The 21,331-nt window shown below is 48.3% G+C and overlaps 12 protein-coding genes across 12 annotated transcripts; 6 read left to right on the top strand and 6 right to left on the bottom strand.

The window, feature by feature from the left end:
* Positions 1-824: 824 nt before the first annotated feature.
* FTJAE_3167 (GNAT family n-acetyltransferase) lies at positions 825-1,373 on the bottom strand (the record flags this gene model as incomplete). Its single annotated transcript, XM_037349435.1, has 1 exon — positions 825-1,373. One exon carries the CDS (start codon positions 1,371-1,373, stop codon positions 825-827), a length of 549 nt encoding a protein of 182 aa, XP_037209559.1.
* A 467-nt stretch (positions 1,374-1,840) lies between these two features.
* On the bottom strand, positions 1,841-2,676 carry FTJAE_3166 (uncharacterized protein; the record flags this gene model as incomplete). Its single annotated transcript, XM_037349434.1, has 2 exons — positions 1,841-2,409; positions 2,463-2,676. 2 exons carry the CDS (start codon positions 2,674-2,676, stop codon positions 1,841-1,843), a joined length of 783 nt encoding a protein of 260 aa, XP_037209558.1.
* A 361-nt stretch (positions 2,677-3,037) lies between these two features.
* Positions 3,038-5,582, bottom strand: FTJAE_3165 (amino-acid oxidase; the record flags this gene model as incomplete). The annotated part of the gene is made up of 5 exons (XM_037349433.1): positions 3,038-4,355; positions 4,404-4,514; positions 4,568-4,801; positions 4,854-5,060; positions 5,113-5,582. The coding sequence occupies 5 exons, from the start codon at positions 5,580-5,582 to the stop codon at positions 3,038-3,040; spliced, it is 2,340 nt and encodes a 779-aa protein (XP_037209557.1).
* A 1,660-nt stretch (positions 5,583-7,242) lies between these two features.
* FTJAE_3164 (uncharacterized protein) lies at positions 7,243-8,725 on the top strand (the record flags this gene model as incomplete). Its single annotated transcript, XM_037349432.1, has 2 exons — positions 7,243-7,731; positions 7,811-8,725. 2 exons carry the CDS (start codon positions 7,243-7,245, stop codon positions 8,723-8,725), a joined length of 1,404 nt encoding a protein of 467 aa, XP_037209556.1.
* Positions 8,726-9,209: 484 nt separating this feature from the next.
* FTJAE_3163 (NCS1 family nucleobase:cation symporter-1) lies at positions 9,210-10,887 on the top strand (the record flags this gene model as incomplete). The annotated part of the gene is made up of 4 exons (XM_037349431.1): positions 9,210-9,433; positions 9,492-9,659; positions 9,727-10,078; positions 10,147-10,887. 4 exons carry the CDS (start codon positions 9,210-9,212, stop codon positions 10,885-10,887), a joined length of 1,485 nt encoding a protein of 494 aa, XP_037209555.1.
* Positions 10,888-11,031: 144 nt separating this feature from the next.
* On the bottom strand, positions 11,032-12,402 carry FTJAE_3162 (Xaa-Pro aminopeptidase; the record flags this gene model as incomplete). The annotated part of the gene is made up of 1 exon (XM_037349430.1): positions 11,032-12,402. One exon carries the CDS (start codon positions 12,400-12,402, stop codon positions 11,032-11,034), a length of 1,371 nt encoding a protein of 456 aa, XP_037209554.1.
* Positions 12,403-13,293: 891 nt separating this feature from the next.
* FTJAE_3161 (negative acting factor) lies at positions 13,294-14,931 on the top strand (the record flags this gene model as incomplete). The annotated part of the gene is made up of 3 exons (XM_037349429.1): positions 13,294-13,341; positions 13,393-14,022; positions 14,080-14,931. 3 exons carry the CDS (start codon positions 13,294-13,296, stop codon positions 14,929-14,931), a joined length of 1,530 nt encoding a protein of 509 aa, XP_037209553.1.
* A 17-nt stretch (positions 14,932-14,948) lies between these two features.
* FTJAE_3160 (Glyoxalase Bleomycin resistance dihydroxybiphenyl dioxygenase) lies at positions 14,949-15,536 on the bottom strand (the record flags this gene model as incomplete). The annotated part of the gene is made up of 1 exon (XM_037349428.1): positions 14,949-15,536. The coding sequence occupies one exon, from the start codon at positions 15,534-15,536 to the stop codon at positions 14,949-14,951; it is 588 nt and encodes a 195-aa protein (XP_037209552.1).
* A 619-nt stretch (positions 15,537-16,155) lies between these two features.
* On the top strand, positions 16,156-17,073 carry FTJAE_3159 (bifunctional 4-hydroxyphenylacetate degradation enzyme; the record flags this gene model as incomplete). Its single annotated transcript, XM_037349426.1, has 1 exon — positions 16,156-17,073. One exon carries the CDS (start codon positions 16,156-16,158, stop codon positions 17,071-17,073), a length of 918 nt encoding a protein of 305 aa, XP_037209551.1.
* A 493-nt stretch (positions 17,074-17,566) lies between these two features.
* FTJAE_3158 (40S ribosomal S3 protein0) lies at positions 17,567-18,061 on the top strand (the record flags this gene model as incomplete). The annotated part of the gene is made up of 1 exon (XM_037349425.1): positions 17,567-18,061. The coding sequence occupies one exon, from the start codon at positions 17,567-17,569 to the stop codon at positions 18,059-18,061; it is 495 nt and encodes a 164-aa protein (XP_037209550.1).
* Positions 18,062-18,133: 72 nt separating this feature from the next.
* FTJAE_3157 (short-chain dehydrogenase reductase family) lies at positions 18,134-19,203 on the bottom strand (the record flags this gene model as incomplete). The annotated part of the gene is made up of 3 exons (XM_037349424.1): positions 18,134-18,236; positions 18,368-18,873; positions 18,925-19,203. The coding sequence occupies 3 exons, from the start codon at positions 19,201-19,203 to the stop codon at positions 18,134-18,136; spliced, it is 888 nt and encodes a 295-aa protein (XP_037209549.1).
* Positions 19,204-19,917: 714 nt separating this feature from the next.
* On the top strand, positions 19,918-21,246 carry FTJAE_3156 (NADPH dehydrogenase; the record flags this gene model as incomplete). The annotated part of the gene is made up of 2 exons (XM_037349423.1): positions 19,918-20,157; positions 20,203-21,246. 2 exons carry the CDS (start codon positions 19,918-19,920, stop codon positions 21,244-21,246), a joined length of 1,284 nt encoding a protein of 427 aa, XP_037209548.1.
* Positions 21,247-21,331: the final 85 nt, after the last annotated feature.

The following is a 21,331-nucleotide window of genomic DNA, read 5'->3' as shown; positions in this document are numbered from 1 at the left end:
TCACTTCAAAAGGAACTCGGAAGCCGAACCTATAAGGCAGTGAGCGACAACCACGTGGCGCACCATCTAGTGGGTGCATGTCATGTATTGTTAATCGACAGATTTGAAGCCGTACTAGGTGCCTTGCAGGATATCGCTGATGCCGAACGTCATACCGCACAAGAAACAATAACCCCAGGATTTGTGGATCTCCAGTTGGCAATAGTGGTACAGCTCTGTTCTCACTTGTTCGTGGGACAATGCCGCGTGATAGACGCCTATCTGGAAGAGAAATCGGGACCGAAGTCAGATGCAGGGTCTCCGAATGGAGGGGCTGATGACGGGATGGTGATACAAGAATTGAAGGCTCGGGTTGACAGCCGGGTTACATGGTTTCAGACGCTTTGGCATGGCTCTACGTAAGACGGTAGCGTGCTAGTCGCCGAGGCGGTATAGAGAGATATTATGTAAATTTGATGTCGAATTGGGGTCACTTCAGTCTCTCGGTGCTGGGAAACTGTCTCAATACTTTTTCATTGCTCCAATGGTGACTAACAAACAGGCATGACTTGAGGTATACATGCGAGTATCTAACCACGGCTAGCGCTTAAGAAGAGAACAGTTAATGAGGTACCTTCGCATCCTCATTCCTTGGAATAAAAACAACAGCAACTTCAGCATCGTTACATAACCAGACCTGACAAGAGGCCCATTCTTCAGAAATTTGACACTCAATATGATAAGAAAAGGGTCGTTGCCATAAGGAATCTCAATAACAGAGAAAGTTTAGCTTTTGGATGTTTGGACCCGTGCAGTTCCTGTTTGAAAGGAACAAAAGCTCATCCTCAGTCATAGCCTAGTCCTGACTTCCCATACGTCGGATGCCCTCTCCCTTTGCTCTCCATGACAGCAAGTCCTTCACCCCTCTTGGGCTCAACTAAGCTCATACCTAGTAGCTTCTCATAAAATGGCACCGACTTCTCCCAGTTTCCTGTAAGTAACATCACCCGTCGCAGATCTGGCATCTCATCCAACACTTCTCGCATACAACGAACAAGCCAGCTGCCCAAGCCTTTCCCTTGATATGTCGGATCAACCCACACGTCTGTGAGGTATGCAAAAGTGACGAAGTCGGTCACCAATCGAGCGATGCCAATAAGCTTGCCCGGTGATTCTGGGCCGGAGGATTCAGCCGAGTCGTAGATACCGAAGGACAGGGAGTTGTGAAGGGCCTCTTTGAAGGCTTCAGGTGATAATGCGCTGGCCCAATAGAACTCTTTTGAATTGAAGATATCGGTGAGTTGGGAAATAGGGAACAGGTTGGGATCAGTTGAGATGGTAAATTGATCCTTTTGCCAGGATCGCGACTGGAACTTTGCCCTGAGAGATGTCATAGTGGACTCGAACTATGTTTTGTTTCTCGTTGATGGAAAGATAGATAATAGAAGAGAATGAGTATTCGATGAAGATTTAGGCTTATAAATACGCGACCTGAGCACGGTGAGTCATTGGCTTGCGATGCGCCCTTTGATCTACGAGGGCCGGAAGTGGACGACGAGGAGTTAGTCTCGGTGTTTTACCAATGATCAACCGCCGTCTTTCGTACCATTACTTCGCAGTCACCGAAACCAGCAAGTCGATTTTTGTATGACTTTGGATGACTCAGACTACAGATGCAGTGCTCAATTGCAATTTTAATTTCTAGAATATTTATTATACATAAGCTACGGCCGACATCGTCTGTCCCCTTTGAACTGATACGATTCATCGATAATCGGAGCGATCCTCCGAGCTCGGAGCCGTGCCGAGTTTCACAAAACTAGCCTCACCCAAGAATCATCACAATTGAATCCTGGGTGTGTCAAAACGTGAACAAGGCCTGTGCCTCGGCCATGAACCCCGATAAAGTCGGATTATCAGGCTCTGTCTTGGTTACAGACCCTTGCCAGCCCTGCTTGTAGACTCGCGTTTCCAGAAAATCAAGTTCCATACCGCCTGAAGCACGAGACTGCAAGATGTGCAATAACTCCCTGACCTTGTTGTCGCCCTGGATAAAATTCCTAAGAGCATTCGCATTAAGATAGCGGTAGGCCGCGCTGTATGACCTGTTGTCTGAGCTCCATCCTCCAATTGAGTAGCTTGCTACAACAGCGCCTGGGCTCAGCATGATTGCGCGGTCTAGCTCCTGCAGTACAGCGTCCAATTGCTGAACTTCGCTGTAATTGAGCGAATTGGCGAATCGGAAACTCAAGTGAGCTGTGACTGTGTCGTAGGTGCTGGATAAAGCTGTTTGCCTGGCGACATCGCTAGAGGTAAACTTGTAGACGTCTTTGGTGGCTGGCGCTACAGTGATGGATTTCCAGGCGCTGGCGAGCTCTGTTGCTTGTTGGCTAGCCTCGAATTGAGCCCGACCAGCTAAACTCTTCCAATCTTTGAAATTCTCGTTAGTACGAGTTCTTATCGAGGCGCTTCACTGTACTTACCGATAAACAGCTTAGCTTTGTTCGGAGCGTCATGCACAATCCCCCACCAGATGATGCCCGTTTCTGGATGGTTGAGGTACGTCTTTAGCGTGGCCGCCCATATCTTGCCGACCTCGGAATTCTCATCCGAGAGTGACGCAGGGTCACTAGAATTCGAGAACTGGAAGCCGATGACTTCTGTGCCCTCGTAGGGAGGGAACTGAGAGTTGGCCATGATGGTTAAACATGCAATTGAGGTTTTATTTGACAACTGCAAAGATTACACGTGTATGAACTTGGCCTTTATAAAAACACTGGAACCGCTGACGTAATTTGATGGGGTTACCTGTCATTTTCAGGCCGTTTAGCGACCGTGCCCACTGTCAGCCGTTGAATCCGACGCTGAATGTGAAACGAAGCTCATTAAACCCTTGCCATTTGCACTCCTTTTCATGTGCATCACCAGGAAATCGCCATAGGGTCTCAGCTACTTTTCAATTTGCGAAAAGATTGAGGAGTTCATAAAGATATTCGTCAATGAGGCTAGTAAGTTGAACCCTTAGTAAACGAGGTACCATCTCCGTACATCTTGAAGCTTAATAGGTGTCCTTCTTATCCACTCCGAGCTCATAGAAACTCTCAATCAAGCTCAAAACAGCCAGAGCAGCACCGTAGGTCATGTCAACATGCTCCTCGTTAGCCTCCTTCTCAGGGCTAGCAGTCAATTCCTGGTCCTTGGTCGTCCAAAATTGCCTTGTAGGCATCTCCTCCGGCAGAGGATGGAAAGGCAAGCCAGTGGGCATATCGCCGTCCTTCTTCAAAGGTAGGCTGACGTTCTTGCCACTATCAGAACCAGTTCTGAGAAGTTTCAGGACGATGTCATACGCCTCGAACTTCTCGTTGCCGTTTTGGAGACCTTGGAACATGACGTACACGGCTCGAACAACGCTTTCCAGTGCACCTACGATCCATGCATGGTGGGACGAGGCTGCTTCTCCAACGATATACAGTTGACCCAATGCGTTGGGCTTGATGATTTCCTGCCACATGTTGGAAAACTGCCCGGGGCCGAAATACGCGAAGGCTCCCGACATGTGTTCGTCTCTATACCAGTCGTAGCCGTGGTGATCAATGTATTGCTGTTCAAGAAATTTCACCATTTCCTCAAATGGGCGCTCCCTCCGAGCATGAAGCCGTGCAAGGTCGTGGATGATGAGCCGCTTGAGCTCCGCGTCGTCTTGTGTTGTGTTGTTGGAACAGACGGCGCCAATGCGCTGGGCATCTTGACCCCAGGTATATGAACACAGAAGCACGGCCGGCTTTGTAGGATCCCACTTGTCCTCACCCTCGTTTGACTTGATATTGTACGATGGGTACACGCAGACACGCAGGGGCAAATCTGTTCTGGAAACACCACCTTTGGCAATGTTGAATGGCGGCGTCTGCCACCATGCAGTGCGGAATTTCATGCCAACTTTGGAAGAAGCACCATACCCAAGAGCTCGGATGGCCTGCTTAGTACCCCAAGACAAACCAGCATCCGAAAGCTCCATACGCTGAAGGGCACCGAGCGTGGTGCTGTTGAAGATGGCAAAGTACTCCCTGACTTTGGTCTCGACCTTCTTGGTCTTGGGATCTGTTCTGGTGGTTTTGATCTTCATGGCAGTGTACGAGCCGGCTTTGCGCTCTCGACGAAGCGGAACTTGAGCATCGATTGATTGAACCTTGGTGTTGTATTCAATGCACTTCTTGATCTTTAAAGCCATTCGCTTGGCGATCTCCTGTGCACCGCCATCAATGCACCACCAATACTGGATGTCCTTTGTTGCTGGGTCGTCGTCCATGTCGGGTGTATGGAAATCGAGCTCCTCCAGGACACACTCTGTGAGGGACTGGTCATACCAGCCTGTACCACTACCAAGAGTTAGCTATTGAGAATTGAACCTTTGATGCGACACTTACTAGGTCATTGTCTCAAGGTACTCGATAGTGTTGTAGTTAAAACCAGGCCCCTGGGGAAACTCATCTTCAGCTGGAGGCTCTGGTTCTTCCCCGTCCTTTCTCGGCTGGCCTCTGTGATCTCAAGTTAGTTTTGTAAATGACTTCAGTAGGCGAGGAGAACTTACGAGCCAACGAATTGTCGAACACTCATATGATCGGCCTTCATCAGAAGATCCCATAACTTTTGAGATGCTGGCCCTCTAGGCCTACGTTCCCCGTCTTCACCAACACTCTTGAAGCCTTGCTTCTCCTCCTCTTCCTCTTCAGCGATTGCCGCCTTGAACCTCTCTTTCGCAACCTTTGTGAAGACCTTTAGAGCGGTGCTGACTAGTTCGCTGGGGTTGGTCTTAAGCAGGCGCCTATAACGAGGCCAGATGGAGTCCAATGGTGTTTGTTTTTCAGGTGACATACTCTGGTCGGATCTTGCCGTTCGGAGGAAGGCCTTCGTTGACCTGATATGGGTCATTTGCCTTTTTCTTGGGGTCCCAGACATTGCCACTGGTGGTTATGTCGTTGAAGTAGGCAGGGCATTCGTCAAACTCGTTCTTTAAATAATACGGGATCAAGCCTGCTTTGCTTTCCTGTGTAATTCCAATGTACTGGAACAGTTGAAATGTTCTGGGAAAAATTAGACAATGGCTTCGCCATGCGTCCTGTTGATTTGGCTTACCTCTTCATAATAGTGTTGTTAGGAAAGCGCATGGCACCGACATCATAGTAGTCGTGTTCCTCATCAGAGCAGTGGTGAGTGTAGAGACGCCCACCAAGTCTCTCTGCACCAGCAGCCTCAAGGATGTCATAGCTGATCTTGAGACCCTTTCCCTTGAGCTCTTCATGGCCATTGAGCCGATCAAAGAGAAGGGCAGCAAATAAGCCAGCGACACCGGCACCGACAATGCCCACGCTAATCTTACCCTCCTCCTCGGGGATGTAGCCTGGACCAGTGGCCTCCATGGTCTTCTTTCGGAGTGAGCCAATGTTATCCTTGGAATCGAACTTAGCAGGAACAGATTCCTTCAAGCGTTCGATAACACCCTTGAGATCATAATTCATACTCGCCTTGGCGACATCACGAGCCCACATGTGCTTGTAGGACTTGGTGAATTGATGGACTTCTGTGAAGGTGCCTTGCGAAGACATGGTGGAGAACTGATTGCTTGTTACTGGATTGAGAAAAGTGAAGTGAGTGCTGTAGGGAATATTGGTTTAAATCTCCAGCACAAGGTGTCTCTTTCATGAATCCATGGCAGCTTTACCCGCATAGAAGACATACGATTTGGTCTCTACGCAAATGACCCCTTTGCGACCTATACAGCTGTATGAAACGCAAGTCACAAAAACAGCACGAAAGTGGACAGCTGAGTCTCATCAACGTGTCAGAAAAACTTGCCCTTCCGGGTGACTGCGTTCTTCCATTAACGAATGAGCTGTTGAATATTTCGAAAACAACGCGAAGGTGGATACCATGTCTTCCCAAGCTTTCAGCAGCTCTTCCCATTTCGAACGACTGCATTCTTCTATTGAATCATCTGTCGTAAATCTTTACGGGATAGTCACTCATTCGTAATGGCTGGCTGAGTTGAAACATTGTAGTGCCCTTCGAAGTGACGGTGGCTACCTGAGCTCAATGTATGAAGGCCGGATCCCTTCACACCACTCACCAAGAACATAATGCATCTCCCGTACCTCAGATACTTCTCATTGGAATGCCCCATTGATGGCTGAGACTTGATGCGTATTCGGGGACTCAAGATATGACATTTCTGGCAATGTGGCTGGCTGAAGAGAATAATTATGGCCGACTCGGTCACATATCTAATTATGATGAATAATGTCTCAAAATTCTTGTTTAGCAGGCTTTATATCTTTTCACTTATGGGCAATGGCCAATCGCATTGTTGATATTTGTGATATGTGCACCACTATGTGAGGCCCGCAGATCTCATCAGAACAGAGCCAATTGTAGCTGTAGAAATTATGCATGATACGACGCATTGGTATCAATATTGCAGTGTGTGGGCTCTTAGCTTGCAGACGTGACTAGTCACAAGGGTCATAAAGATGGCGTCGAAAGAGAGGGCTGAAATGTCGACTCCGGTAAGGCCTGTCTGCATCCCGCTGTCCTACCCCGCAACAGTGCAGAAATATTGAACCTGCTGCACAGCGTTCAACGATTAGTGCTGTGGCTAATGTGCAGAAAGAGAGTCTGGCCCCGGGATGACCCAGATGCTGTTGGCAATGTCTCACTCCTGGCGGCTAGTAAAGAACCTCCGGGGCAAAGCCCCCGAAAGCTACGAGGTATTAATAACCTCAGCATATTACTTACTGAGAGTGTGAAACTAGTATTTAAACTTGCGTTTAGAGAATTTGCAGGTGTCAGCAACTGCGGGGTTCTGAAACATTTCCATTTACCTGCAGAAGACCATAGCCTTATGTTTGAGCATGTTTTAATCATTGGCCGGGAATGGACCCAAGCGGTAGACATTCACAAATTGGCTCTACCTTGGTATTCTCAGCTTGTTGTATCAGCCAGCCACAAGTCGTGAGAGCATGTTCTGGACCAAATCTTCAATAAAGGAGGTAAAAGTAAACACCTTGATTCCATAGTCTACTGCTGTACATGAATGTTGAACCAACTCGGAGTAGGAATGCAGTTAATAATAGAGAACAAGAGGTGCATCATGCTAAGAAAGCACTGGAAAATAAAAAGCCAATTGAATCCTATGTATTCTTATCCTCGTCAAGCTACTATCCCGACTACGTTTCATCATCACCGGCTTTCTTCTCTTTATCTTCAATCATGGGCATCTCTCTCGAGGATCCTGCTCCTGCTGTTCCCGTCGTCAGTATCAGAGTCCCAGAAGGCTTCAGCTACGGACCTACTGTTCTTCAGCCAACTCTCCAAGAGTATGATGCGACTTCCAAGAATGGGGGTTACTCAGATGCCACCGATGAGGATGGAAATGGGCTCGGAATACCTCCCCCTCCCCCTCTAGATGTCCTAGACAAGTTCAAGGGCACTTTTAAGGGTTTTGGCTTCAACACTATCTTCAGGCCTCTGAGCCGAAATCCAAAGACTATTACGAAGTTTCCCAAGCCTCCAACCGACAAGAGTACCAGCAACCTCCTGCAACTCAACCTGACTGGCGAAACTCAGGGGTTCAGTGAGGTACTACTTAAAGATGTACCCAATCGTGGTTTGTTTGATCAGGCCGATATTGACCTCATCGGTCGACCATATACGCAGTCTATTGTCGATGCAATGCCCGATGAAAAGGGAAATTTCCCAGTAAACCCACCTGTCATCCACTTCGAACCAGGACTATGGATGCGCGTGCCTCAGGTTGAGGACATGCCGGAACTCGCAGCCTCTTTCTGCCGCATGGGTTCTATTCCCCATGGCACAACCATCAACGCTCAAGGATTTGAGCCTGCCCGCACTTCCAAAGGCGCCCCCGGAAATTGATGCCACCAGCATCAGTCCGCTTGTGATCCCGCAACTTGGGATCCCTATCATCAAGCCTAACAAATCTGTTGATGAACTGGAAAAGAAACGTTTCGACAACCAGGATGCCGACAAAGACACTACTCGCCGTCTGCCCCAAGGTCTTCGCAAGTTTATTGCCAATGGGTCTATCACCCAGCAGATTATCGATGATCCAAACACCATCCTGAGACAGGCCAATGAGGCTAAGGATATCATCGAGAACATCATGTTTATCGTCTCGACTAATGCGCCACCTGGCGCCTTTGGCGGTGGAACATCAAACATTGGCTTCAATATCGGCTCTGATGAGGGCAAAAAGGCCGAAGCTTCTCGTGAGAAGAAAAGCGGAAATGCCAATGCTGTCGACGTGACGGCTCATTACTGGGTCTCCAAGATCCGCACAAATGTTGAGCTTGATCCTTCCATGAGCGTTGGCCAAACGGTTTTTCCTGCTTCTCAAGGCCCTAGAGATGCTGTTCCGGAGTTCTTCATCGACGAACACGTTGAGATTCCATCATCCAAGAAAACTGTCACCGTCGCGTATGACCAGATTCAGTACTCTCAGATGGTGATGCTTGATTTCAATGGACTTAAGTGGCCTCATGTTACGGTTGCAACGCTTGCTCCGATTGTGAGCCTCAAGAAGCCAACACTTTCCTCAGCCATAAAGTATGGAAAGGGATCGTCTAAAGAACGTACTGTTGCGAAGTTAGGCTCTAGGGACCATCCACAGGCGCATCGCAGATTTCTTAGCAGTCGTTCGGGCATGTGGCCCAATCTGGCCGTCTCCAGCTAACGCGGCGTTCCCGTTTGGACTTGGAATATCCGGTAGATATATGATAAGCTCAACCTATCAAGTTTACTAGATTATGAGTGTTACGTACGTTAGATGTTCAAATGGATATTCGGCAAATATGTTATCGACTCTTGTTATCGCGGCCCTTTAACTCGTTGATGTGTCGATCGTGGTGGATAAACCTCGCGCTAACGGCTACGACGGCAGATATTGAGACTTCTAGACTACTCCGTAGGCCTTATCAAATCGGTGACCGGCCCACTCCGATAACATAGCTATCTTGCCGTCGCAAATTGCCGACAAGTAGTTCTCAGCTCGGTATCAAAGGTCCATTCAATATATCCTGCAACAATCTCCCGCTGAAATCCAATGATCGAGCTGGTGTCTCATGATTGTCCTTGATATCCGACTCAACCTCATACGCCTGCATCTTTGTTAATGCTCAACTTTTCAGTAGTAACATTTACGAGTGACAGTCACAAAGATGGACAAGTCAGAAAAGTCAGACAGTCTCGCGGCTGATCCGCCTGTAGACGTATCCGAGGCAGAGTCCCAGGTTCTAAGCCCTTCAACCATATGGCTCGACCGACTGCGAAGATGGGGATTAGAAACCCGAGGCATGCAACCAGTGCCCATTGAAGAGCGAACTGATACTCGCTACATCAACATATTTTTTATGTGGTTCACCATGAACGTCAACATCCTGCCGTGAGTCTGAGAAATGCACATCATAATTTACAGAGACTAATCACCGTGTTTATTACAGTATCGTCACAGGCATGCTTGGAACTCTGGGCTTTGGTCTGTCACTGAGGGAGTGCTCCCTTCTCATCTTGTTCTTCAGTTTGCTATGCTGTGTTTTCCCAGCGTACTGTAGTACATTCGGCGCTCGGACTGGTCTGCGACAGATGCTTATTTCGCGCTTCACCTTTGGGTAAGTAAAGACCTCAAAGACTTTCATATACCCTGCATGGTACATCTTCTTACAACTGCTGCTCTAGATATTATTTTATAGTCATCATGGTTATCCTCAATTTGTGTACAAATGCCGGTTTTGGCATAATCTGTGCTGTCACAGGCGGCTCGACTCTTGCTGCGGTTTCAAGTGGTTCCATCAACAGCACTGTAGGAATTGTCATCATCTCCATTATTGCGATGGTGGTATCCTTCATTGGATACAAGTTCCTCCATCAGTATGAGCGCTATTCGTGGATATTCAATCTGGTAGCCATTATCATCGCCACTGGTGTCGGTGGAAAGCACTTGAGCAACCAGGTTGAACAGCCAGCAGCATCGGCATCTACAATTGTTAGTTACGGCGGTGTTATTGCAGGTTTCATCATTCCCTTTTCGGTAAGCTTATCCCAAACAAATCCCCTCACCCCTTTCTGATAATGATCATGACTGAATGTTTACCACAGGCGTTGGCTGCTGATTTCTCCGTTTACTGCCATCCTAAAGTCTCTACTTGGCGTATTTTTGCCTACACTTATGCCGGAATATTCTTCCCTGTGGTGTCTCTTATGATTTTAGGAGCTGCCATTGGCGGAGCAACACCCAACGTTTTGTCCTGGAAAGACGGCTACGATCGATTCACCGTGGGCGGTGTCATGCAGGCGATGCTTCTCCCCGCTGGAGGCTTTGGCCGATTCGTCGCCGTCTTGCTGTCTCTGTCAGTCATTGGAAACCTCGCAGCATCTATATACTGCATCTCACTCAACTTCCAGCTGTTGGCCCCCTTCATGTTAAAGATACCACGCAGTTTCTTCACCATTGTCTATACTGTTGTGGGCATCCCGGTATCGATACAAGCAGCCAAGTCATTTTTCGACAGTCTGGAGAACCTGATGTATCTCATTTCTTACTGGGCTGCAGGCTATGTGGCCGTTATTGGTACCGAGCATTTTGTCTTCCGAGGAGCTGATTTCTCGAGGTACAATCCAGATCACTGGGACCAGCCTAGTAAGTTGCCGACAGGGCTTGCGGCGATTGGTGCTATGGGTATTGCCTTTGGTTTGACAGTTCCGTGCATGTCGCAAGAATGGTATACAGGCCCTATTGCTAAGACAACTGGCGATATTGGGTTTGAGGTTGAGCTGGTTCTTGCAGCCCTTCTCTATGTTCCCCTGCGATGGGTTGAACTCAAGTTCCGTCCTATCTAAAAGAGATTATAAGAGTCTAAATAAATTATTTCTGTATTAAATCATTTACTTATTACTGAACTATCATTCAAACTAACGAAGACCATGACATATGAACCTCTGAAGGTAAGATCTAGGGAAGGAAAATTTACCAAGCACTCAGGATCAGTCGCGCAGGAAACTCTCTTCAAATGGGTAATGAGTCAGTAGCTCATAGCCCGTATCGGTCACGAGCAAATGGTTCTCCAACTTGATCCCGTCCTTGCCGCCGACTTCACCAACATAAGCCTCAACGCACAACACCATGCCCTCTTGAAGTTCTCCTTCATAACCATACGAGTCAAAATCTTCGGGATAACGGATGCACGGGTACTCATCGCACAGCCCCACACCGTGGAACATGACGCTATAGCGCTGAGCGCGGCAACTTTCAGGTAGACGATGACCATTCTTCGTCAGTTCTGCGAACTTCACACCAGGCTTGATCATCTTGGCATTGGCGGTGATATGTTCGTGAGCGATTCGGTACAGACGTTTCTGTTCTGCCGTGGGCTCGAGATCGCCACAGATCCAGGTGCGCGACACATCCACGCACATACCGTATACACCTACAAGGTCAGTGTCGAGAGCCACCAAGTCTCCATCGCGAAGCACCCGTGGACCACATTCCTGATACCAAGGGTTGGTGCGTGGTCCAGAACTAAGAAGACGAGTTTCAATCCATTCACCACCACGTCGGATATTGCCGGCGTGTAGAGCAGCCCAGACGTCATTTTCGGTGGCGCCAGCGCGCATGGCCTGGCGCATTTCGCCGAGCGCAGCTTCACAAGAGGCAACGGCACAGCGTATAGCTCGGATCTCGTCAGGACCCTTGATCACTCGTGCGTGGTCAGTGACGGCCTGCCCGTCACAAATCTCTATCCCTTGAGCTTCGAGGGCGCGTAACCCAGTAACTTCGATACGGTCCACGGCTAGCCGGCGGTTATCTCCAGCGTGCTTTCGTAGCAATTCATCAACTTGTGTGCCGAAATGCAGGGCATGTTCATCGGTGCGGGGGCCGGTCTCGAAGTAGAAGAATGAGGCACCAGATCGTACTTCGTTGATCAAAGGGAGATGCGCGGAAAGATGCTTGCAGCCGTGGAAATCCCATAGCACCATGTAGCCACTTGCCGCAACGAAACAGGCCCGGGCAGGGTTATGTGCCGTCCACAGCTGCATATTTGTAGTGTCGGTGGCATAACGAATGTTGAGAGGATCGAACAGGAGGATGCCACCAAGGTTGCGGGTGATCAGTTGATCGCAGATGCGTTGCAAGCGGTAGGCGCGCATGGTCGGCAGATGGGGCGGCTGTAGACCTAGCTGCTCCCACTCACTGAACGCCAACGGAGTTGGTCCAATGTCTACTCGGTCGTTGTTGTTGATAGAGCCATCTGGTTTCAATGTAGAGGTGCGCGGCTTGGTGGGGTCGATACGGCGAGAAATCGCGGGCAAAGGACAAAGAGAGCCAGGCTTGACCAGCTCCTCCTTCTGCTTCATCCTGAAACGGACCTTGAATTGCTCGTGGCTTGTTCGGTAGGGCTACAGCGGGTTCACGAAACTGTTCATAAAGTGATCGGTAGTGCCCACACATATTGATGATTCAAGGATAGATAGAATTTAGGTCTAGTCATCCAAGTGCTTCTTATCATCATCGAAACTTAATCCCATAACAGCCGGGCGTGATCGGGTTCCATAGCCGGATTTGTGGCAGGTGACCGTGTATCATGAATGAATCATAGACCGCGAGTGCGCCACCTCGGTTTCGCTGTGCGATGGCGGTGCTAACGGCTGTATACTGTGATACGATGAGGGGTCAAAAGAAGCTTCAGACCCAACACAAAGGCGAAGAGCTGCTAAAGACACTGCCACCGGTAGTGTTAGACCGTAGCGGCGGTGAGTATAAATTATACTCTCGAGTAGATGTATTTGCAATGGGGATCTTTCAGTGACTGTGGCATTGGAATGTTATTGCAAGGCGTAATATATTATACTTTTGGTCAGCGCATTTCATTAAGAATTAGTATCATGACATGTTGTCTTGAAGCAGTATATCTCAATACTCACGTGTTCTTTGTGTAACCATATTTCAAAAATATTCCTACTGCCTGTTACCTTGGATTCCTGGTGTGCAGTAGTCGGAAACCTTAATGCTTACGCGCGTGGTTATGACATCAAGGTACAGGCAGGGGCATAACTGAGGCTGGCATTCGGAGCGGGGAGTCTCGAGTTTTCGCATTTCTTAGTCCGGAAATGCCGATGGGTTCTTCGCCAGAGACCTTGTCATCTTCAACAACAGAAGGTCATCCCAATACTCTCTCTGGCCTCGATAAATGGTTCAGACTTGACTGGAAATATTGGCTTCGCTTACTCCGGATGTGAAGCTGCATCATGGTTACTTCCCGAGCTTGTCTACCTTGCAGAACCGCCAAGACTAAGGTGAGATCCACTGACCCTACAGTAAACCATCCCAGCTGACGATCATTATAGTGCGACCTCAAAAGACCGACATGTAGCTTTTGCTCGAGGCGCAAAATCGCTTGCGGCGGATATGCGTCGGATGCTGACTACATGTCGCGGAATCAAAATGTAACGGCCAAAGTAAATTCTGAGCGGGCTCGTCGTCGTTCAAAACATGCAACGAATGGACTTCTTCTCTACGGTACGGACACGCACCATGATTTACGCGTATTGAGCATTGACGCCCGACAAGGTTGTGAGCCCCGTCCTTCTCTTGCTAAACCATGGAATCTAGCTGACCAGAAAGCTTGGTTGAGTATCCCTAGCCCTGTTCTATACAGGCTCGAGGACAGGATACTGGATGTGTTCTACGCGGAATGGGTTTCGAGACCTAGTACCGATTTCAAGCACCCTGGGTACCTAGACCTGCTACCCGAGATGAAAGTAAAGGCTGCTCCAGCCTCTGCGTTGAACCTTGCGGTTGAAGCTTTTGCGTTAGCCAATGGTGGGAACCTCATGAGCTGTGATGGGAACCTGAAGCAGATGGCATTCTCTAGATACGGGGCTGCGCTGGAGTCTGTTAGAAAGGCGATGGTGCACCATAGCATTTTCGCTGATGATGCAACATTGATGGGGATCATGGCCATTGATATGTTTGAGGTAAATACACTAAGAGGGAATAGAAGAGGGTATTGTAACTCTAACTAACAACTCTAGGTTGTTTTCATGGTCAGAGAAGAGCCCCTCAGACTTCGCAATGATGCGATCGAGTATTTGCTTGCAGTCAGAGGAGTTGAGCAGATTCAATCCGACGTTGGCCTTGCCCTTTATCGAATGGCTAACCACCGTTTGCAAGTGAGACAACTTGGCTTCGGACTCGAACCTCTGCCAGTACAACTGGCCTGTATCGACATGCTGGATCTCTCCGTGCCGAGATATAGTCTCTGCAAGATGCAACTTGAAGCTCAGCAAACCCTGGCCATGACTCGAGATCTTAGCTTCTTTCATTGGGAAGATTTGTCACTTTTGATCATCAGGATCCAGGTGCAGTTGGAAGAGTATGAGCAATGGAAGGCCTGCCTCCCTGAATCATGGGTGCCAAAGCGTATCCAAATTGCTGAACATAGGGATGTTCTGCAGGCGTTGATAGCACGTTCTATCCCACTTACAGATCACGTCTGTGTTTACAAGGAGTCGTTCATTGCGCACCAGATGTCGTTCTTCTACCATGGAGAACTAGCCTTGAGGTCGGCATTGATCGACGCTCTCTTTGCGATGAAAAACATGTTTTTGAGGCAACCCGATTTCGAACATGAGATTGAAACACAACAAACCGCCATATCACGTATATCAGATATTCTTGTCGAGTCGATCAACCCGCTATTAGCCTCAATCCATTTTGACGACTGCGGCTCGCTCTGTCTAGCCCAAGAACGGATTACTGTCTGCTATACTCGTGGGATATGCTGGGCTCTTCAGCAAGAGAAGCGAGTAGCGGCTGAACACAAAAGCTTCACCTACCGAATTGAGAATTGGATTCGACAACAAATCGGTTTGGCATGTCAATAATTCATCTGATCTTTTACCTAAGCTGGGCCGGTATCTAAGCTTCGTGGCCCACTCGCCGGCCTCGCTTTCAGACTCTTCTCGCTCTCCCCGCTTCTAATCCTCTTGATTAAATCCATCATATCAAAGTCGACACCCAGCGGATTCGTCAAATATGCCTCCGATTTCATATATTCCGTCGCTTCCTCCAACGTATCGAAATTCTCAACCTGCAGCTCTAGAGTATTCCCATCAGGATCATGGTAATACAAACTGGTAGTCGGGCCATGGTTTATGCACCAAAACGGCTCAATTCCATTTTCCTTGCGCTGAAGATAGGATATGGCGAGGTCAGTGAGGGATGAGTAAGAGAAGGCGATGTGCTCAAGACCGCATGTCTTTGGGTCTTTGTTGGCGATGTCCATGTTGACTATACCAATGCGGTGATGTTCATCGTCGTAGGTAAGGAGATGCATGAATTCATTTTCGAAGTTGATACGGGCTTGGAGGAAGGTCTGGTAGTAGGATGAGAGACGCAGATAATTGTTGGTACGGAGTACAACGTGTGCCAATTTGACGGGCTTCAGGACAGTCTTGCCTGGGCTATCGAAATCAACGAAACTAGTCATTCTGAGGAATCTTTCGCTTGATGACAGAACGAGATGTGAAGTGATATTTCTAGTTTGACTCCTGTCGCCATTTTATATCCAGATTTGTAGCCCCTACTGGAAAACTTGATGCGTTTTGATCATCCTCAACGCGGGTCGGAATCTAGTACAGTGGAGGCTAGTGTGTCACCGACGACCGTGCCCCCAAATGAGCCTAGAAAGGCCTCGCATCCGGTGTAAGAACTAGACCCAAAGAGGTCATGCATGCGTAAAAGTGATCGACAAGCACCCTCGTGCGTTAGCCTCCAACCAACATCGTAGGATGACACTTGACGGCACATGATTCTCTTAAGCCGCCGAGAGCGGTCCCGACGTTTCCGCTTCTACTTTGACACTAAGCTGAGGAAGCCAATGTCGACCATCTTTGGCCAGACATAATGTTTTGTCGCGTCGTGAGGTGAATGAGCCACGGACATATCGGTGTTTGTGGCGCTGTCTTTGCTGATCTCACTTGGCAAAAGTATTTAGAACGCGCATCAAGACCAAGCCATTATCGGTTCCAAAAAGTGACAAATATTCCAAGGAGATACATTATTATCTACTCAACGATAGAGCTAACAGTCTATAATACTTGTCGAAAATGTCATCAAATACGGCATCATTTGGTCTCGCCACTATTCGAAACGCTCATGACGATCTCGAAGCCGCAATGGTCACCGACCAATGGGTATATCCGCTAGCAACGCTCGATGCGTCATTCCAAAGTCAGACCATCTTTAGCCTTCTCCAGGATTGGTCTTCAGCGTACTCTTCGCTGCAACGTTTGGCATCATGTGTTGCTCAGCCGGACGGGCAACTCATGAGGCACAGAATTCCACTCAAGGAAGCAAACTTTGATACCCCAATTCGCTACCCTAACAAGCTTCTTGCAGTCGGGGCTAACTATGCCAGTCACCTGAAAGAGATGGGCCTTTCTACTGAGAAATGGGATCCTATGCCGTTCTTCAGTTGTCCTCCTACAAGCTCCATCGTGGGACCGGGGAAGACAGCTCCTTTTCCACCGGCAACTAAGCAGTTTGACGGGGAGTGCGAGTTGACAGTTGTGATGGGGAAAGGGCTTAGAAACGCGACTGCAGAGGAGGCTGCAGAGGCTATCGCTGGCTATACTATTGGCCTTGATCTCAGCTGCCGCGATCTCTTCCAGACTGGTCCTCAAGGCTTGGTGGACATTATACGCGGCAAAGCACAACCAGGAATGAAACCTTGCGGGCCCATCTTTTGGCCAAAAGAATGCATTGGGAATCTGAATAACGTTCCTCTTAGACTCTGGCTTAACGGTGACTTGATGATGGATGGGACTACTAGCGAAATGATTCGGAGTCCTGCAGAGTACATTGCTGAGATGAGCCAGTTACTGCCTCTAGACCCTGGAGATATGATCATGACGGGAACACCTTCTGGATCTGCTCGGTTTCATGGAAACAGATGGCTTGTGAAGGGAGATTTCATCAAAGCTCAGATAGGTAATATGGAGCCCCTGGAAGTTAAGATTTACTGAATGATTATACATGAAATAACTCTCTTTTACTGCTGATCTCAGTTTATAATGTCTTTATAAAGCTACCGAATAATACTCAAAGCTTTTGACGCCTCAACGAAACATGAACAGCATTTCTGGTGTCAAAGTCTTCGTAGGCATACTTATAGATCACTATCACCTCAAATTCTGTCACAGTGAAGGCCCTGGTACAATTTTTACATTGCGAGTTGTCTGTGTTATGTGAAATGGGGCCCGTGGCTAGAACCTTGACACAGCACGAGAACTTAGCGTCAGCAAGACGTCTTCTGATGTCATTATCAGCGCGCTAAAATCGAAGGTTAGCATCTCGGGCTCGCTATCATTGATCGTCGCGAGCGGCGGTTATTTTTCTCATGCCGATCTATATACAAGTCGGAAGTCTCGGTTCGAAAGTATATAAGAGCAATGAGTGACCCAGATGCAGTCTACTTCAAAAAGCAATCCCCATTTCCTTTCACTGTCATCTGTCACAATGTCTCAACCACGGCCCAAGAAACCGCAGTCGTTTAGTGGAATCAATCATCTCAAACTGCCCTGTAATGACATCCTCGAAACTGGAAAATTCTATGAAACTATTTTCCCCATGACTCGCATCCTGAAATACAACCACTACACCCCAGATCACAAGCTCTTTGCAATTATGCTCACGCACGAGCCCACCAAGCTAATAATCGAGCTACGCTACGTCCCCGAGCAAGCTGAAGCGCGGAAGGGCTGGGATCCTATCACATGGGGCGTGGGTACCCTCGTAGACCTAGGGGAGTGGGGAGCGTGGCTGGATGCGCATGGAGTGAGAAGGAGTAAGATCTTCACAGGGATCAAGGGTTGGGTCATGGCTTGTGAGGACCCCGACGGAAGGATTGTAAGATTGTATGTAGAGGATGAAGATCATGAGTGGACGGATCATCCTGATCAGGATGAATACTGGCTTGGAACTATTGCGGGGAATCCAACGGCCCAGGAGTAATTCAGGATAGGAAACATTGATAACTCCAATCGCCTATCGGGAAAATAGCACTACATAATTTGCAAGTTTAGGCTAGAACACTCTCAAGTCTGCAAAAGCCAACTCTCTCATCGTTTCATCCCACAACGCATTTTGAAGTGCTGTTCCACATTGCTCATACATGATCGGTGGGAATCTAGAAAGGTATGGTTAGCATAACTCTTGATACATATATGACCGCTCGGGGAAACTCGCGGCTTGATTTTGCCCTCGCTCATAAAGCTACCATGACTCTCGGCGCCTTGAACCGTCACAGCATCCACATACTGCCGGGCACCAACTGTAGCAGTCCGTCCAAGAACCAATGATGCAACATATAGAACCGCTTCTTCCAGCATTGAGCGATCCGCATGTCCAAACTGTGTTCCTCTGCATGCGCCGGGATTCGATACGTTGATAATAACTTCATTTGAGGGTATGCGCTTACTGAGTTCGCATGTGAACATCAGTAGCAAAAGCTTGGTGGTCTTGTAGGCCTCCCATGAGTCAAAAGAAGCTGGATTATCCATTGCTTCTCTAATAGGTTCGGAATCTCTGCCCTTCCAGTTTGCATAATATGATGTGTCGGATCCAACAAGACTCAGTCGTGCTGGTGATGTGGTTCCACGTTTCTCTCTGAGGATCGGAATGAGAATGAGAGCGAGGAGAGCTGTGGAGAGATAGTTGACCTGGAAAGTGATCTCATGGCCAGTTTCCTCTGCCCTTGTGTAGGTCGGTTGGCTTAGACCTGCATTGAGTATGGCGATGTCTAATAGTGGTAATGTCTCGCATTGCTTTGAAAAAGTCATAATCGAGTCATAAGATGACATATCAACGAGCCATACTCCAATCTGTGCTGAGGAAAACTCTGCCTGGAGCCTCTTGGCTGCTGCATCTCCTCGCTGTTTAGATCGAACGGCAAGAATTAAATGTGAAAGATTAAGTGCAAGTAATTGGCGGGCGCTTTCAAAGCCAAGGCCAATGTTGGATCCGGTAATCAGAGCGACTTGACCAGATAGATCCACGGTGTTTGGGATAGAGGGAATGGATTGGAAGAGTTGACGCCATATAAAGGCGAAAGGGGTCGCTTCAGTGGCAGCTTGGTGCTTGAGATTTGCAGACATTGTGAAACTTGGCTCTAGAAAAAAGGATTGTGACTAGAAATTATAGAATATGAATACTGTCTTTTATAGCCGTTGTCTGGTCAGATTGGTGGGAAGGGTCCAAGATGCTGAAGCAAATGACCTGGTGGCTTCCCATGAGTATGGCAGACTCTTGTAAACTTCACGTAATCAGCCTTCTGAACAGCCTTGTTTCCAAACTAAAGTGATTAGCAGTGGGACATAACATATGGCAAATTTTATGTAATCATTCTTGAATTTGCGAAGAATCTTTTTGCCAAGATTGAGCATCAGCTCTAAAGAGTTCAGTCGCTTCGGGGAGTTAGCTCGGATGGTTCCGTATTCTCCCCGAAAATGATTTAGTGCTGGAAAAGTGTTGAATGAAAGTGGATATGGAACCAAGTTGAGGGTGATAATCCATGGTCCCAAACGCTGGTTCCGTTCTTTAAAGACTGATTCCAAACAGGGTCCCATAAGTCGTTACGTATAAGTATCTATAGCAGGTGATAGGCTAAGCATGAGTAAGAAAGATGTAATGAATCGAATTCGTCAAGTCATATGCATAACGTTGCCATAAAAACTCAGAAGGTGGGCTAGTGCATCAAGCCAGGTACTTAAGACAGGATTAGCTCCATCGAATTTTTCCAGAATCTAAGAAGACAATCAGTTATACATTCACAATCAGGGGTCTCTCATCACCAATACTCAAGTGCCAATATGACTATCCAGCAACAGCAACCTTCTCAGGCCATTCCTATCCTGACCTCACAGAACGGCTCTGAAGTCAAAGATGCAAACAAGGAGATCGTTCAAAATGTCCCTGCCAAGGAAGTTCAATACTTCAACCCCGAGCAGCTCCCCGCTCCCGGCCTCGGCTTGAGCGGCCCCAACGGTTCTCTACCAAAGATCTTTACGCCCATCAAGATCCGTGGCATCATGATGCCCAATCGCATTTGGGTCAGTCCCATGTGCCAATACAGTGCCCGCGACGGCTTTCAGTAGCCCTGGAACTTCGCCCATTATGGTGGACTGGCCCAGCGTGGCCCTGGTTTCGCCATGCTTGAAGCCACAGCTGTTCAAGCACGAGGCCGTATCACACCTGAGGACTCGGGTATCTGGCTGGACTCACACGTGGAAGGACTGCGAAAGCACGTTGAATTTGCACACGCCAACAACTCTCTCATCGGTATCCAGATTGGCCATGCCGGTCGAAAGGCGTCCTGTGTTGCTCCGTGGTTAGACGCTGGACTTGCCGCCGAAAAGGCCGCGGGCGGATGGCCCGATGACGTTGTGGGCCCTAGTGATGAGCCTTTTGCTCCAGGGTATCCTACACCCCGTGCTATCACTATCGAAGAGATTGAGCAGCTTAAGGAGGACTTCGTTTCCGGAGTGCGTCGAGCGGTTGAGGCTGGCTTTGGCGTTATCGACTTCCATTTTGCTCACGGCTATCTCGTTTCAAGCTTCCTGTCCCCTGCTACCAATAAGCGAACCGATAAGTACGGCGGGAGCTTTGAGAATAGAGTCAGACTTGCCCTTGAAATAGTTGAGGATGCTAGAGCCGTTATGCCCGATCATATGCCCTTGTTCGCTCGTATCAGTGCTACCGACTGGCTGGACAATAACCCTGAGTACGAGGGAGAGAACTGGAATCTCGAGCAGAGCATTAAGCTTGCACACCTTTTGGCAGAGCGAGGGGTTGATGTTCTTGATGTTTCTAGCGGTGGTATCCACAAGATGCAAAAGGTTGCTGCTGGTCCCGGTTACCAGGCTCCATTTGCTAAAGCGGTAAAGAGGTCTGTTGGGGACAAGCTCCTTGCCAGCACTGTCGGTAGCATCAAGACAGGCACCCTTGCCGAGGAGATCATCCAGGGCGGCAAAGACGACACCCCATTAGATCTAGTAGCTGCAGGTCGTCTGTTCCAGAAGAACACCGGACTCGTTTGGTCGTGGGCTGATGATTTGAATCCCTCCATCCAGATTGCTCACCAGATAGCCTGGGGCTTTGGTGGTAGGGCTAAGAAAAATGCCCCGAAGCCTGTGTTGTAAGGAATAAAGTTTATAGATAGATAGAAGTCTCAGGGTTAAATTTAGAACTTAATATATTAACTTAATTCCAGTCAATTAGCTAAAC

Source organism: Fusarium tjaetaba (genome assembly GCF_013396195.1).
Source record: "Fusarium tjaetaba strain NRRL 66243 chromosome Unknown NRRL66243_c0000063, whole genome shotgun sequence".
Classification (NCBI taxonomy): Eukaryota; Fungi; Ascomycota; class Sordariomycetes; order Hypocreales; family Nectriaceae; genus Fusarium; species Fusarium tjaetaba.
Note: the sequence above shows the minus strand (reverse complement) of the source record. Positions and strands in the feature narration are given on the sequence as shown.